At 36.3% G+C, this 18,253-nt stretch overlaps 1 protein-coding gene across 11 annotated transcripts in view; it reads left to right on the forward strand.

Annotated features, from left to right (window-relative positions):
- Positions 1–18,253, forward strand: part of RBMS3 (RNA binding motif single stranded interacting protein 3) — a 1,330,859-nt gene that overhangs the window by 807,186 nt on the left and 505,420 nt on the right. For all 11 annotated transcript variants that reach the window (XM_060640721.3, XM_060640722.3, XM_060640720.3 and 8 more), the window contains one exon: positions 6,803–6,861. In XM_060640721.3, the coding sequence (XP_060496704.3) occupies positions 6,803–6,861 (59 nt within the window). The remainder of the gene's footprint in view (positions 1–6,802; positions 6,862–18,253) is intronic.

The following is an 18,253-nucleotide window of genomic DNA, read 5'->3' on the forward strand; positions in this document are numbered from 1 at the left end:
CCTTTAGGACCATTGTGTTAGAGTCGGTCAGATTGTAAATGTAGTGTTGTAGCCATAGAATTTTGGTGAAACTGTTTGTAGTGTGAAAATAGTAATTTACTAAATAATACACTGATGTAGAAATTAAAACTCTTTTTTAGAATTGCTTTTATTATCCCTAAAAAGTATAAAAAGCTTGATTGCCAAAGCATTGCCCTTTCTTTACACACTTCCTCCTCTGAGAAGTTTTCTTCAGTTTTCCCAGCTAGGAAGTCTTATTTTGTGTTCTTTGTAATGTGTTATTCTCAAGTTATTAGTTAATAAATGACGTTTTAGTTTGCACAATGGACTTGTGAAATCTCCTTGGTATAGATCCATGATTCAAGCAGGAATTTTATTATCTCTGGGTTGGGGAAGGGAGGGGAGGAGAAGAATGCCCAGACTACAAGGCCAAGAACCGGGTTCTAGATTATTAGTTCCCTGCACTAGCTGATGCTGGGATACTTCTTGGCCTCTGTTATCCACACCTATGTTGGGTGACAAAGAGTTTGGAAGTGTTAGGGCTTGGAGGGACCAACTACAAAATCATTGAGCAAAGGATTTTGAAGGAGTAGAGTGGTCTAAATATTCTCATTTCAATCTGTTTCCAAAGCTTTCCAGGGTTTGGAGAAGACATTATTATATAAATTTTCTGGGGCTACCGTAACAAAATACTACACACTGCGTGGCTTAAACGACAGAAATTTGTTTTCTCAATTCTGGAAGTGAAAAGTAGGAGATCCAGATGTTGGTGGGTTGTTTCTTTCAAGGCTCTCTCCTTTGGCTTACCAATGGCCATCTTTTCCCTTTGTCCTCACTTGGTCTCCCCTTTGTGCCTATCTTTGTCCTAATCTCTGAGGATACCAGTCATAGGATACCCAAATGACCTTGCTTTGCCTTAATTATATCTTTAAAGGCTCTCTGTCTAAATACGGGTTACATTCTGTGGTACTGGGGGTTAAGACTTCAACACATGAGTTTTGAGGGAACATAGTTCAGCCTAACTCAGTTATTGCTGGCATTGGCCTCTCGATGGTAGATTGAACTTTCTAAGACTTCAGAATATTATTGAGTTGTGGACTTCTTTTGTAGATGAGACCTGGTTGACGTGGCCCATCAAATGCATAGCCCCACCACATTCCTCCTGGATCCCTAAAGCCATAGATATACTCCATTAGCATCCCTAAATACCAAATAATGAATGAACCATCAAGAAATAGACAAACAGCCACATTTTCTGAAAGGATAATGTTTCATCCATTAAATAAATGCAGTACCTTTTTCGAGTCTGGTATCAATACAGAAGGCATGTGAAAAATGAGTTAGCTGGGAGTTAATTGACTGTGGAGACTCTATTTTCAGTCTTTGCCTGTATTTTTTTGAATTAATATACACAGTGGGTGATTCAGCAAAAGGATTTAAAAATAAATTCTTTATAGAAAGATCCCACCAATTTGATGTCTTCATAATGCACGAAGAGTAGACCCATAATAGCTCTATTTTCTTTTCAACTTTGGAAAATAAAAAATGCTATTAGTTCAAATTAGGGTTGCCTGTGGAATAATCAAGTGTATCAACAAATAGTTTGACCCAAATGCTGTTTAAGAATAAGAGTGGATGCCAGAAAGAATTGAGTATTCTTTAAAAAATTAAATGTAAAACTTGAGTTGACAAGCTATAGTAAAAGTGAGTTAATAGACAACACATACATAAATACATAACACTCAGTTATGAATACATAAAATACAATCAGTGGACAGTTACTGTGGAATGACTGCTGTTTTACAGAGTCCTCTTAGAATAGAAAGAACATGTTCCTTGGGACATGGCTGGATTTGGAGAATGTGTGGGGACTCTCGATACCTGTTGAATATGCAGATATTATTGTATGGAGTCACATATCTAATGTCCAAAAGCATCCTAGCACCGTGAATTAGGGGCTTCACACATTGGCCAAGAGAAGACACTGAATGTGCTCACTTGGTTTATGTGCTTCCCTCAAGAAGTTGAACCCCCTGGAGGAAGTTGACTGTGGATAATCTTGTATCTCTTCTAGCTGTATGAAATGAAAGCATGGAAAAATGGATCGGATTTGTCTGAAAGCTTCTGGAGCCAGAAGGCACATGGTGTCAGTGCTCAGCTGTCTATTTCCAGGCATCTTCTTGAAATAGCCTCTTTCTAGAGATATAATTCCTTTATATTTTAAAATATAATTTATATTTAAAAAATAACTTAATTTTACAAATTACAATTTTTATAATAATTCTAGGTAAATAATATTTTTCTCTGTATACCAGATTCTGCTTTCTACTCAGGGATGTCATAAAGAAAGACTTTATGAATACTAACAGTCTTCTCTAAACCCAAAGAAGAGGAAGAGTAAATAAATGAAATAATTTACTTTTGGAAATACCTTTTGCCGCAGACGTAGGTCTTTTTCTTCAGAGTGTGTAAAAATGTATCATTAGTCTATACAGCAGTTTTTACTGTAGTCCATTAGTTACTTTGACAAAAGATCAGGAAGAAAAGTTGAATAGAATTCTTCACAGGTATAGTGCATTGGTGGCTTTTCTGTTTACGGTGGTTTGGGTCTTAAAAAAAAATGTCTACACTTTATTTACCTCCATCAGATGTTGACTTTGCAGAGCATGGAGAATACAGCAGCAGTCATGCGGAAAGTACCTGTTTGTCATCGTGAGAGTTCAAACACGAACTGGAACCAATGGCCCATTAAATACCTTCTCTTGTTGTTTAAAGCATATCCCAGCTTTGTGAAATAATTGTTAATGCAGAATACTGTAACTGATCCAAGGAATTACATTCCTTTAGCTCTATTCAGGTTAGTGGCTGAGTCAGATATGCTCAGTTGTGTCCTATTGTTTCGAGATTTGGCACTATTGAAAGCCTCGCCTGGAGCGTAATTAGGAATAGGGAAATCAAGAAATAGCGTAATTTGCTTTTTGATGTGTATGTGTGTGTGTGAGTGAGTGACTTTGCGTTTACAGTAATATTATAATGCATACTGGGACATAAAATTTTGTTTTAGGAAAATGTTGCTTTAGGGGCGCCAGGGCGGCTCATTCGGTTAAGCGTCTGACTTCGTCATGACTCAAGTCATGATCTCGCAGTTCGTGAGTTCAAGCCCCACATCGGGCTCTGTGCTGACAGCTCAGAGCCTGGAGCCTGCTTCAGATTCTGTGTCTCCCTCTCTCTCTGCCCCTCCCCTCCTGACACACACTCTCTCAAAAATAAACATTAATTTTTTTTTTTTAATACTCACAGATGCTTTCCATGAGAAATAATTTCTTTTTCTTCTCCTTCTTGGTTGTAAAAAAAGATAGCTGTTTTTTTTTTTTTGGTTTTTTTTTTTTACATATTCTACATTTAATGAAGGAAAAGAAAGACATCCAAGTAATATTGTTATACTAGGACAGTATGCACACCATAGGCTAAAAGTCCCATTGGGAGATGTAATTCACTATGAGATACAGTAATTTTTAATTTCCTTTTTAAAAGAGAGAGCTAAATTTTAATTTGGAAGATACTTTATATATAAAATTTTCAGGAGTAGCTTTAGAAACCAATTAAGAAGTATTTTTGTCTTAAGGGTTTGTGTGCCTGATGTGAGATGGTTATAAATGTTCTAAATTCTTTTTCTTCCTCTGGTTTTTACTTCTTCCATACTGTATTAATGGTGCTTTGTGTGGAAACAAAGTTTCAGCAAATGTTCCCTTTCTTCTCCCTTTTTGTTTTCTACACAAAGATACCTGTAATCTTGCAAATGTTTGCTTGCCCGAATAGCCTAAGTTTAGCGAGCATTACTGTCATTAGTAGGTGCAGTTATAGATACCTTGAACCCTTGTGGACTGAAAGACAGTTCAAATATGACACTATTTTACTGGTTATTTTCCCAAAAGAGAAATTCTTGGGCTGAAATACAACTTGAAGGAGAGACTGTGTTGGTTGGTGGTTGGGGGTTGGGGGGAGGGTGGTCGGTTGGGAGATGAGGAGTTTTGGAGGAAGCGGGCTCGCATAATAATAGGCGTGGGGTGCCTGGGTGACTCAGTCAGTTAAGTACCTGACTCTTGATCTCAGCTCAGGTCACGATCTCATGGTTTGTGAGATCGAGCCCCGAGTCGGGCTCTGCGCTGCCGGTGTGGAGCCTGCTTGGGATTCTTTCTTTCCCTCTCTGCACTTCACTTGCTCTCTTTCTCTCTCTCTCTCTTTCTCTCTCAAAATAAATAAATAAACTTTAAAAAACATAATAGACTTGAAGTAATAGACATTTCAGGAATACATACCAAACACACAAAAGCTTTAAACCTGTAGGGGTATTTGTATGGTTAAGTACAGTGAGAACATAGTAATGTCATCCCTAACGTTAAAAATAACAATATAAAGGGTAAATGTAAATTACCTTTTTAGTAAATAATTTTACCTGCCAAATTTCTTAGTGTAAGATTTTGACAGTCTACGTAGTAATGTTTTAAGCTGTCATTTGGGACAGAATTTTAACCCCTTCCATTTCTTATCAACATCAGAGAATGCCAAGGACTAGAGACATTTTTATGTAGCAGATAACAGGGAGGAAATAATTGCAAGAAAAGCTAATATTTAATGAGTACTTATCCTGTGCCAGCCACTGTTATCCTTATTTAAGTAAACCTTACCTAACCCTGAAAACAACCCTAGATACTATTGTAATCATTTTATATATTTATACGTAGATGTACATAATTTTACATAATAGTCTAAATGAATGTGTAAATAAATGGATTTATGGAATTATAGAGAAATGATACGAAGCACACCTAAGGCTTACTTAGCCAATCAGATATACCCAGGCTGGACTGAGATGTGAGCCTTGGCGGTTTGTCGCCACAACATATTAACCACTGTTGCCTTGGAGTCCAATACCCGGATTCTCAAAAACATGAAGGTTGATTAAACTAGAAAAGTCCATATATGTAGCTTCTCTGTTTTGGAGGCAGATGATGTAATAGTGAAGCACTGTACCCATTTTAAGAATCCCATATTCAGTTCCCTCCCTTTCACAAATTATGTGATTTTGATCAAATTACTGATTTTGTAGACTATACTTTCTATATCTACCAAATAGTAGTAGATACTCTCAGCCATGCTGTCTTTGATTTAGTTAACCAGAGAGCTATAGTTGTAATGGTGTAGAAAATGCAGGGGTAGCTGAGATGTCAGGATTATGATGACAGAATCTATTCAGTTCATTATTGGACAGCTTCATGCCAGTCTGGCTGACTTTAACCACGAGCATGGAAGTGACTGGTGGGAATTATCTCAGACCCCTTCATCTAAGTATATTCTAGTTCCTAGTTCATATATATTCCTAGTTCTAGTTCATAACAGGAACTAGAATATACTTAGAGATATTCTAAGAGCTGAGATAATATACTGTTAATAGGTTGGCTCCCATTGGAATGATTTTCAAAGCTATCAGCGGTATTGCTTTCATAATGAAATTAATTCTGTAAATTTCTAGAAGACCCTCAATTCATCCTTGGTCAAAACATCTGGGGGAAAGAAAAGAGGCAAAGACATTTCTAGTACAATGACATTATCAACACTAGAATATTAATAAATAACCACCAAAATACTGCAAAGAGTTAATGACCTAATAAGAGGGGATTATAAATGCAAAAGAAACAGTGGTGAGGGGGAACCTAGTTTATTACTCCATGGGATATTTACTGTTTGTCATATATTCTCACACTTGCTTAGGAACACAGAATTACAAGAAAACTTGCCAAATATTTTGTGACATGGCTGAAATCTTGAACATGAAAATGAGTAGTTACTAAACTTGTTGCTTAAATTTGCATTATAATTTCTCCATGTTAGTATGATTGTTGACAAGCATCCTTCATAGAATCCTAAAGAAAGACAGGCTTTTAGAAGCCATCTTCTTTGGTTCTATCATTTATGCCTCAGGAAACAGGCTTAAAGAGATTGAATTTCATTCTCCATATTAACCACCTTTTAAAAAACGAAACCTAAACTAGGTCTTCTGCAAGAGATGATAGGATAATGGATATGCTTATATGTATTTCTGGTAGAAACTTCATTGTTGTATGAAGTACCATTGGATTACCTGTATCATTCATTTGTTTATAGCAAACATTTATTGAGCTCCTATTACATATGGTGGCAGGTATTGAGAATTCAAAATTCAGTCTTTAATCTCAACTCACACTATATATTTTTAGTAACCAAAAAAAAAATCCTATTTATCTTAGGAGCACTGCTAGAAACTCTTAATCTTTCAATTTAACCCTCTCCCAAATCCTGAAAGGGAAGTATTACAATTCTCATTTTTACAGATGAAAAAAAACCAAAAAACAGTTTGGAGAAGTTGTGTTAAACTGCTCAGTGTTACAACGCTAGGTGAGTGCCAGAGCTGGATGTAAGCCCTGTTCACGCTGGGGCCAAGGTCTGTGCTTTTCTGCAGCAATCCACAGTGTGATTTACTTTGATCACAATCACATACAACCCCCTTTCAGCCACCTATGACAGGCTGACAGGTTTATTTTTGAAGGCTCAACCCAGTGATTACGTAGGGAAGCACATTCTCAAGTTATAAAGGAGAACTGGTGAAAAGTGATCATCCAGGTGTGAAATGGGAGTACAGTGCTTGTTTTCTTGGTTTATTCCTGCTCAATTGTGTGTGCACCGACGTTCTTTAAGGTATTTTAAGCGTCTTCATTGGGCTATAATAACGTGGAATTTCTCTCTCTCTCTCTCTCTTTGTCAGGTATGGAAAAATTGTATCCACAAAGGCAATTCTGGACAAAAACACAAATCAGTGCAAAGGTATGTGTAAGGGCATCTATACCCTGGGCTCTTGCCTAGCCTGTTCCATCGATGTCTCCTTTAAGGCAGAAGTCCAGATACCAGCTGCGCAATGATCACGATGTACAGAATATGGCAAACCTCTTTAATAATGCCAAGGCTTTGATGAGTTGTATTTCTAGTAACATTGTTCATTAATTTTTTTCATTAACAAACAAAATGAAAATCACAAATCAGAACAAGTATCAAATTGCTTCAGCGTAAAACTAAATTACCTCTTAACAACTTGGGGTTGTCTGGTTTGAATGATATCATCAGTGATGCAAATTGATTTCCTATATAAAAATGAGGAACTCTGGGGAGAACTTCCCCATGCAAAGCACGTTTTAATTTATCTGTTCCTTAAAGCTTTAGTGACACTGGTTGACTAGGAATGAATTTACTGATGGGCCCATTGTGTCTAAGCTTCTGCTGTCAGCATCTCTCGGGATCTGAGTTGGTATCTTATTAAGGCTTTTTTTCCCCCCTGCAAACATTTCTGAAGTTATTTGACTATATCTGTGACTCATGTCTCCTCATGTCTGGGAATCCCATACTCTTTCATGAGTTGCATTTTATATTATTTGTGAAATCTGTATGGTCTCTCTCGCATGACTCAGTTCTTACTAGGAAATTGGAATGCTTCTTGTAACATATGTTATTTGTTGTTCCTGTAATCCAGTCTTTCTTATAATACCAGAAGTATGGTAGAGCCACGATCATTCTAAACACTGCCCCTATTTCACATACAGATATAATGTGCATATGTTTTAGGAATAGGCACTCATACACTGAAGATATTTCCCAGCCTATCTGGGTGACAGTATTCAGGTTCTATTCAGCAATTAAAAAGCAAACAAACAAACAGCATTCCACGTCTCCCATAAAGTCACAAATGTGCTAGGTGCTTAGGTACTACAATACAAAAAATAATAAGATATGGTTTCTGTCATCTAATAGTTCAATTTGAAAAGGAAACCAACAAGAAAACGAAGAAACGAATCGTAACATACTTATTAGAGTGCGTGTATCAGCCTAAAGTAACTGAAAGTATAACAGAGGTATCTGTAATGGAGATATACGTAAAAAACTGTGAGAGGAGGAGGTGGAGATTCCTTTTGGGGGAATAAAGTTTATAAAGGCAAGTCAGAATGGATGGGCATGGGAAAGGTCTGTGTTTGAGAGAAAGAGTTTCAGAATGTAATTGAGCAGACCCATAACTAGAATGGAAACTCCTAACACCCCTATCCACATTTTCTTGTAACTACTTATTTAATTCTTTTTCCCTCATTCTCTGTCTCTTCCTCCAAGGAGACTTAAACTCAATGAAGACAGGACCTGTGTAATCTAGAAAGCTTATCTTCAAAGTGAGGTGTTGTAGAGCAATGCTAAACTCTCAGCTGGGGATGCTAGAAGGAAATGTTAGAATATGTCTCTCTTTGTTTTTATATCAACTTTCTCTGTGTGGTGTAGAACATATTAGTTAATTTTACAAATGCATATGTTTTATACATATAAATATGTAAATTTTGGGTTTGCTGATACAAAATATTTTTATTCATTGTGATATGCTTTTAAAAAGTAGTTTGGGGACTCCTGGTCTCATAATAAGCACTAATGAATACAGAAGGAGATGAAGGAGGGAAGGAAGTAGGGAGGAAAAGGGGAGAGAAAGGAAGGAAGGAAGAGGGGGACCATGGAACCACCTGGGAAGATCATTTAATAAAAGGGCAGCTAAAGATGACTTCATGGGAGGGCAGAGGGCTATTAGACCTTTTGCCTTGAGGGTGGTGTGAAAAAGGTGGAGTTAATATATGGTCATTATACATAATATGGTTAGAAGTCTCCAGTTGCCTTTTCTGGCCTCAGCATTTGGAGTCTGTGGGTTAACAGTAGGGATTCTGAATTACAACCTTCATCAAGCACGTGGAGGTGGGTATCCTAAAAGTTAAGCACTCATGGTCAGAAAGATACTACTGTCACTTTCATGTTTAAGGAAAAATACTATTTTAATGGTATTCTGAGTCCTATTTAGAGTATTCCTTTCTGGCCCTTGAAATGGTCACCCGGACAAACTACATGCAGTTAGGAAGAGGCAGCAATTATATTTATGGAAAATTATTTATAGTTGTTAATGATAACGTGGGAGCACATTTCTGAGGTTGGGAGGAAGATGTGACGTCATTGAGCAGTTCAGAGAACTGAATAAATGAGACGTTGAAACAACCATCTAAATATTTATTGAAATCGCCAAGAACTGAAGCAGGCATAGTTTTGGGGAAAGTAAACCAGAAGGTGTGAGCAATGATACTGGGCATCTGTAGACCATAGTGAAAATGAAGATTCACTGGTTATAAAATTTTGTGATGAAGGATTCTAAACTGGAGATGTAGGTAGGAGGGAAACCAGATGGCCATAGGAGCAGGGAGGACTCCTCACTATAGTCCACTGGGAGAAGAGGTATTAGAAGGAAAAAGAAAAGTCGAGAGGGCTACAAAGGAGCAGTGTCCTCAGGGTGAGTTAGGAAACAATTGGGAGCGTGCAAATGAAAGTAATGATAGCTTATATGCACTCAGGAAGCTGAGGTCATTTCACGCAGGCCATCCAGTGCTGCTTCCTGTGTGCCTGGTTCACCCGTCTTCACTGGTATCATCTGAAATTGGTAGAGTCTTTTTTTTTTTTAATTTTTTTTTAACGTTTATTTATTTTTGAGACAGAGAGAGACAGAGCATGAATGGGGGAGGGTCAGAGAGAGGGAGACACAGAATCTGAAACAGGCTCCAGGCTCTGAGCTGTCAGCACAGAGCCCGACGCGGGGCTCGAACCCACGGACCGCGAGATCATGACCTGAGCCGAAGTCGGACGCTTAACTGACTGAGCCACCCTGGCGCCCCGGTAGAGTCTTTTTTAAAAAGTCAGTGTTGAAAGAACAATAAAGGGAATATTATTGATACTAGTAATTACAAGGAGACTGTTGTCCCACATATTGTATTCAAACAGATTTTTAAAGAATGTATAAATATGCACGTGCTTGGCCCTCTTTCATTCTCTATCTTGGGACAAATATAGGCAACCTCCCAATTCTAGCTTATGGAGCACATACAACTTATCCAAGCATTACAATGATAGGAAAGAAGACTTAAACTATGTCAGATTATGAACATATTGATTATAGGAAGTTACATGAATATGGAGGAATACAAAATAATGTGTAAAATAAATATGGAGCTAAGTAAATATTTGAGACCTAAGTATTCCTTATCTTTATGTCTGTGGGGAAGCCAGGGCCTGCTTTGAACACCGCCTCTCCCCTTAGTAGCTGTGCCACCTGTGGTAAATGACTCAACTTTGCTGGGTGCCTCAATTCCCAATCTATAAAATGATGATAATAATAGGGCCTGAGTTGATGATTAAATGAGGTATACATGGATAGCACTCAACAATACCTGGTGTCAGCTGTGGTATGAAATACTAGAAATAGTAAAAAAAAAAAAATGTCTTAAGGTGGTGGGAATATGGGTGATAGATTATTATTTTATGTTTCTCCAAATTTGTTGCCTTTTCAGGCAAAACAAACAAAACAAACAAAAAACAACTCTTGGAAACAATGATCTGGTTTCAGTTATATATATTTGATAGTTCTTTTTGTGAATTACTAGTAGCCTACGATTATATGTTTCTTTGTTTTTTGTAAAATAATGTCAGATAATAATAGCAATGGATTGGGAGAGAATGCTATGGTTTTTGTTTTTGTTTTTGTTTTTGTTTTTCATAATGGGCAGAAATTGAGTTCTTCTTGACCATGGCTTTCTCAAGGAAGGAGATGGAAAGGATGAGGTGGCTTTTTCAAACAAAATCACTAACAGCATGGAGCTTGTCATTAGAGAATGCAAATTGGATTTGGTCTTCTCTGAGACACTTCCTTCCGAATCATTTGCAACTTTGCCTCCAGACTAAGGCTATGCAATTAAAACCAAATATTAGGAAGACAGGATTTATTTATTTTTGCTTTTAAAGATATGATATGAGTTCAATTTTTCACGAGCTGTTACACAAGCAGCATATTTACATGCAAGTTTGTATTTAGTGGGGTGTGAGGAAGTAAATGCCCCAGTCTCCTTGGAGATGAAAAGAAAAAGCATCCAAATTAACCTTGATGTATTAGCCCAATGTTAGATGCTTACCCTATCTTAGTATCTGAAAGAAAGGCTTTTGTTCCCTACTTGTATCCTACTCACACCCTGAAGTTACAAAACAGTAGGCAGGCCCAGAGAATCGTGCTTACTCTCTATTCCAGAAGGGGTCAAGGAGAACCCTTTCAACATAACCTCTCGTTTTCAAGATTGTTCTTTCTTGGGTGGTGGCTGTGGCAGCTTTCATTCTGTAAAATATGGCAACATAAAACACAACAGTCACCGTCAGGCCAAAATGACCAGAAATTGCTGAACAAAGCAGGCAACAGCTCCAGATGGAGAGTAATGAAAAGCAGACCACAGTTCATTCAGATACTCAAATGCAAGGACCAAATAAGAGCTATTGTACAAGTCACAGAGATTTGCGGAGCTTTGTTTGTTTGTTTATTTGTTTGTTTGTTTTTCTGTTTTCCTCCCTGTGTTTCCCTCCGGGTCAAGTATATTTGCTAATTTAAAAAGTCAGGGAAAATTAAATGAAGGAAGCCATTGAAAACATGGTGTAAATCTTCAATGAATTTACTTGTCTCTGCCTTTTCCTGCTTTTTAAGTTTGGTTTCCTCTGAACCCCTCCCCACACCATTTTTCTGACAGGCTATGTGTTCAGAGCAGAGGGAATGAGTAATGGATATTCCATAGAAAGTTTCCAGGCCTAATAGCCATAGGATATAAGTGTAGTTAGCCTGTGCCAAGCACACCAACTTCTAAGAGTTTGAAATACTCCCTTCTGCCTTTGTTGTCACAAGCTGGTTGAATTATGTTTATGGAAGCTTATGTTGCCTTTAACATTTCATTGGGCCCTTAAAATCAAAGTTGAAGACAAGTATCTAAAAGTTCTGAACTCACCCATGGAGGACATCATTCATTCTTTATTAAATGGAATCATAAATTGTTATTTTTTGTGTAAGAAAAATAATTCTGCATGCTCTGCTAATTTTATAGAGAGGGATAGAACCGTCTTAAATGGTTTCAAGGAGGGGTGTGAATGAATCCATTTGGCAGTTCAAGATTCATGGCTGTGTTACACATTAAAAAAAACACATTTCTATGTAACTAATAAGTATAAGGCCATATTCTTGGACAGATTTGGAAATATTCAATTTATTTATCATTTACTTATTCACTGGCAGGGAGTTTTTACATAGCAAGTGAGGGAAGTATGGATTTCTGTATTAAATCCGATGAACCTGGAGAAAGGAGGAGATATTATATATTGTCATATTTTTGTGTAAAGTCATTTTAGGGTATGAGGCGGCCTCTGCCTATGGACATGCACCTGGGTAGAAGGTATATGTGTAAGTGGAACTATTTGCTTTCCAGAAAATAGCGTACCTACCCTGGGCTTGTCCACATAGAAACAAACAAGTAAAGGAAGAAACTAAACACTATGGAAAGCCTCATTTCTAGTACCTGTTATCTCCACAAATCAGTGCAAACTAAAATAAATGTTCTGTGAAATTTATGAGACTAAGGAATTACATTTTGAGAGGAATAGGCACCTCCCCTAGGTGGGCTCACAGTCTACTGAGCAGGAAGCTCATGAAGCAAAATGACTTGAAAAACACATTTATTCAATTTTCAAATAATAGGATTAGGTTACAAAAAAAAAAAAAAAAAAAAAAAAGACAAAATCAGCTGTATTTAGACAACTGAATTTCCCTTTGGAAAATGAAATGTGTGATATTTCCCTGAGCTGCTTTTGTGACGTTTAATTTATTCCAGTATTAATTTTACTACCAATCACAGGTAATCTATATAGAAACATATATTGGTATTGACAATATATATAAACATTCATTTGGTATTGATGGTGACTTTTATTTTCATTTCAGAAAAGGTTGGTTTGTGTAGAAACTTTACTAACTTCAGTCAGTACCTCAAGTTTACTTAGAATCACCCTGTAGGTACGTTTTACGTGACATTTTCGTCCTGGACCTCTTTTGAGAAAATCCTCATTTTTATAGTGTTACAGCCATAGTTTGGAAAGAATAACTTCTTTGAAGGTAAATGGTCTCCATTTGTTGTCTCTAGCTCATGTAGACAACAAAAGTAAAGATGTTTTCTCCTATTAAAAATAATCCTTCCAATCCTGTCATTTTCAATTCAACAGGTTAAATATTTTAGAGAGTTCTTTATTATTATTATTATTATTATTATTGTTATTCTGTGTAAGAAGTCTTTGAAATAATGTAAAGAAAAATATATATTTATCTTATATTTGGGAGTCATACAACTACACGTTTCTTCAAAGGTCTTTTATAGCTATCTATTTACTCAGCATTTGCTTGTAATCACTGTTAATATACATAGTAGGCAAAAGTAAAACTACCCACAGATACTAGATACAGTGGGTAATCCTGCTGTTTTAAGTATAAAATTATTTTTGGCAGCATTTAATACTATAACCTACTTTCCTAATTTTTTGCACATGCAGAAATGACATTATTGGCAAAAAAAAAAAGGAACATTTTTTTGTGAAGTTTAAAACGGCTTCAATGTAAAATGGTGCTAATCCATACTTTTTAACTTAACAGAAATCCTTTTGTTCAGATATTCTATTTGCTTTCCTGCTTCTGTGTTTCATTCCCTATGTTTAGAAATCGACTTTTGTTAATAACATAAAATACTCTCTCTTTTTTTTTTTACCTCTGCTAGTCTGTGTCAGTTATTTCTTCCTCAGTTAACCTTCTCAAGAAGTCCTCAGCAGACTCTTTCCCTCCTACTTTTTTTTTTTTTTTTTTTAATTTTTTTTTTTCAACGTTTTTTATTTATTTTTGGGACAGAGAGAGACAGAGCATGAAGGGGGGAGGGGCAGAGAGAGGGAGACACAGAATTGGAAACAGGCTCCAGGCTCCGAGCCATCAGCCCAGAGCCTGACGCGGGGCTCGAACTCACGGACCGCGAGATCGTGACCTGGCTGAAGTCGGATGCTTAACCGACTGCGCCACCCAGGCGCCCCTCTTTCCCTCCTACTTAAACACTTTACAATACTATCACCTCCAAGCAAAATCTGGAGTCAAAGATCTTATGCAATCTAATCACTCTTGTTTTTACAATTATAGTCTAGATTATAAAACTCCTCAGGGTTCTCACAGGACTTATTTTCTGTTGCTAAGTTATTGAGGAAATAGTACAGTTCAGAGTAGTTACTTAGATTCCAGAGACTTTCTCTTTGAGAGCCTTTGATGTTGCATCAATGGAAAGAATAAACATGGAGGGGTATATGTTCTATAGTTCTGAAAGAAAAAAAAAAAACAGGGGTACCAAAGGCATACCCATACACAAATTTCCTAGAGTTACTCTTTAAAATTAAGCATTTTAACTGAGAATATTTATTTTGTGAGGTGGAATTATCCCTTATTTGAATTTCTGTTTTCATTCAATGATTTCCTAAGGATATGGAAAATAAAAAATGGTAATATATTTTAAATAATGTGCAAAATATAATCTATAATGGAAAATATATGTGTTTGTCCAGTTTATTAAAATAAATGTAAGCCTGTAATACCGTATAAATAAATATAGGATTTCAAAATACGTAGGTCTTCCAAAAGAAACCCCACTTAGTTCTTGAGGGATTTTCCAAATATATTTCCAAAGGTATATACTGAGAAAATCTCCAAGTAGTAATTTTAGTTCTCATGGACAAGTTACATAACATTTCTAAACATCCGTTTCCTCAGTTGTCAAATGAAGTTACCTTACAATGAAAAAAGTATTTTTCACAGTTATGGGGAACCATGTTTGTAATGGATCTGGTACATCAGGTAAGTTTTCTTGTGGCCTTGGACTTGGATTTCTTCTCATTGAACCATACTGTCCAGAGCTGCTACATATCTTACATAATTTAATGCCATTCTGAGTACCTTTAAAATGTTCAAGGAATGTGTATTTTGTGAATTAACACATATTTATTGAGCCTGGCTTTGTTCATAGCAGAAAGTGTAAGTACTTAAAGGATGTTTCTTTCATACATTTTGGTAGTGGCTATATGATAGTCCTTAGGATTTTTCAAGGCCTACAAACCGTATGTCTTTGAGGACAAACACATTCTGACACAGTAGCAGGTGGTGGAATTCATTCTGAGTTGAATAGGTTCTGAAAAAAAACCCTGAAAAAAATAGGTTCTTTATTTACCCTTTGTTATGTTGTTCACTCCATCATGTTACAAGTTCAGAGGTAAAGAAAAAGAAAGCCTAAAGATTCTTGCTTTCTTAGTTTTGAAGTCACAGTGAAGGCATATTTAATTTAGGGTAAGGTTAATCATCATCTGACTTGGTCCTTGTCACTGTTCTTATTGACTCATTGGTTATTCATGTTGCTATTAAAATAGCTATTTTTTCTCTCTCCTTTAGTAAAGAAATGAGAACCCTGGGGTATGAAAGAGAAAAACTTATGCATATGGCTAAAAAAAAATCCTAAAACTCTAAAAACGCAAATTGAATTTGAAAGATGAATGTATCATTTATTACGGTTCTGCGAGTGGCTCTAAGTCAGCTCAAATGTCTCTTTATCTGTAAAATGTTGGTGATACAATGTCTCTACTTCATAGGATCATTTTAAACACTGGCGTCTTTTCCTCCCGTGCTGTGGAATGAGGGAAAAGGCCGGGTCTGCATTTAATTTGAACTATTTCTCTTAGGAAAAGGGCAGCTCATTTTAATTACTAGACACCCAGGTAGACCTATTGGCCATTCAGCTTACGTCAGCCCTTTGGAAGAAACCTGTGTTCACGAAGCATCTTTGGAATACCTCCCTATGATACTGACAAAGATACAGTTTCTCTCAAGAAGAAATAATAAGATGTTGCTGATATCACAGCTGTTTACATTCTCAGGGCTTGTCCACTATGTGAAAAGCAGGAGCTGAAACAAAAGATTTGAGGGAAGCAATGTTAAAGAACATACTGAGCTTTGGGCTTAAGGATGATGTGGAAAATAACCACATTTGAGACTGTACTGAAGTCGCGTGATAAAATTCCAAGAGAAACATACTCTGAGGCACCTTGGAATTTATGTCTTTGGGGTACTTCTATTACAATAGATAAGTGAAGTGGAAAGTATACCTTATCATTGAAGGAATGAATGAAAGGAAAAATGTTTTTCTCAAAAAGGGAATTTTGTGAGGTGAATTTAGAGGCTTTTTAAAACAATACTATTAAAAAGTTTCTCAAGGGATTTCATGAGGTATTTTTGAGTGACAAGGGGTTAAGGATCGGAAAATCTTTAATTTCATATATCACATTTAAAGAAATTATGGCTAATTCTGTATATTTTCATTAAAAACAGATGATGAAATTGCTACTGATTTGACTAGAGGAAACTTTTTCAATTTTATTTATTATTATTTTTTTAAATATTAATTTTTGAGATGCGGGAGGGGCAGAGAGAGAGGGAGACCAAGGATTCAAAGTGGGCTCTGTGCTGACAGCAGAGAGCCTGACCCCGGGCTCAAACTCATGAATCGTGAGATCAGGAGCTGAGCCAAAGTTAGACGCTTAACTGACTGAGCCATCCAGGTGCCCTTAATTTTATTTTTCAAAATAAAAAGTGTATATATTCATTTGACACTATGATGATTTGACCTATATGTAGTAAACCAATTACTATGTCAAGCTAATTAACATATCATCTCCTCACATAGTAATTTTGTGTGTGTGTGAAGAGATCACCTGAAGTCTACTTACAAATTTTCCAATATTCAGTACTGTATTAACTATGATCATTATGCTGTACATTAGATCTCTAGACACGTTCTTCCTACACAGCAGCCTCTTTGTACCCCTAGACAAACATCTCCCATTTCCCCCAATGTTTTGTCTCTGATAATCGCTCTCTGCCCCTAAATATTTGGCGTTTTTAGATTCCTCATACAAGTGATATCATTGTTTTCTTTGCTTTTTCTTTGTGTGGCTAGCTTATTTCATTCAGCATAATGTCCTCCAGATTCATCTATGTTGTTACAAATGGCAAGATGTCTTCTATTTTTAAGGCTGAATAATATTCCATTGTATTTATATACTACAATTTCTTTATTCATTTGTTGATGAACACTTAAGGTATTTTTCATATTTTGGCTATTGTGAATAATGCCGCAATGAACATGGGTTGCAGTTGTCTCTTTGAGGTGCTGGTTTCATAACCTTTGGACACATACCCAGAAGAGGGATTGCTAGATCATACAATAGCTCTGTTTTTAGTTTTTGAAGAACCTCCACGCTACTTTTCGTAATGGCTGTACTAAATTACATTTCCCCCCAAAACATATAGGGGTTCCTTTTAGCTACATCCTCATCAGCATTCGTTATATCTTGTCTTTTTGATACAGCCGTTCTGACAGGTGTGAGGTGATATCTCATTGTGGTTTTGGCTTGTATTGCTGTGATGGTTAGTGATGCTGAGCATCTTTTCATATACTTGTTGACCATTTGTGTGTCTTCTTTGGAAAAAAAAATTTTCAGATCCTTTGCCCATTTTTTAATAGGGTTCTTTGTTTCTGAGTTGAATGAGTTTGTTATATATTTGGTCTATTAACCCCTTATCAGATAAATGGTTTGCAAATTTTTTCCTGACTAAAGAAAAACTTAAGAAGCCAAAATTTCTCGTATGAAACTCTATTTCAACGTCTAATCATTGTTTTGAATCAAATGAGAATAACTCCAGGTGAAATGGATGTACACCCATACATGTTATTATATATTAATGTATTTACTTATATATTTATTATATATACGTAGTTACACATGAATGTCCTTACATCTGTGTGTTTGTGTGTGTGGAGACGGAGGCAAAATATTTAAGAGATACTTACATCCCTAAGAGAATTTTAAAAACCGTTATCTAAAGATTTGCCATAAAGTGTAAATTTAATAAAATGTAATTTCACTTAAAGAAGCTTGAAGTGAAATCACTATACTGGTATGTAACTAAGCATCCACTATGTTACATAAACCAAAGAAGTCCTAGGGAAGCTGTTATGCCTTAGATAGTGGTCAGGTTCTTTGTGGTTTTTCTCTACTGTGGGAGGATAATGTAAGACAAGTCATACTGAGTTAGCTTTGCATATGCAATTATCAAATAAAAGGTTTGATATCAAGTTCAGGCATTGATAAAGTATGTATAGACTTGAAATCTGTGTAAAAAAATAACATTTATACTTTGTATCATTGTATTGCCACCAATTGT

This window comes from Panthera onca, chromosome C2, assembly GCF_046562875.1.
Source record: "Panthera onca isolate mPanOnc1 chromosome C2, mPanOnc1 haplotype 2, whole genome shotgun sequence".
Classification (NCBI taxonomy): domain Eukaryota; kingdom Metazoa; phylum Chordata; class Mammalia; order Carnivora; family Felidae; genus Panthera; species Panthera onca.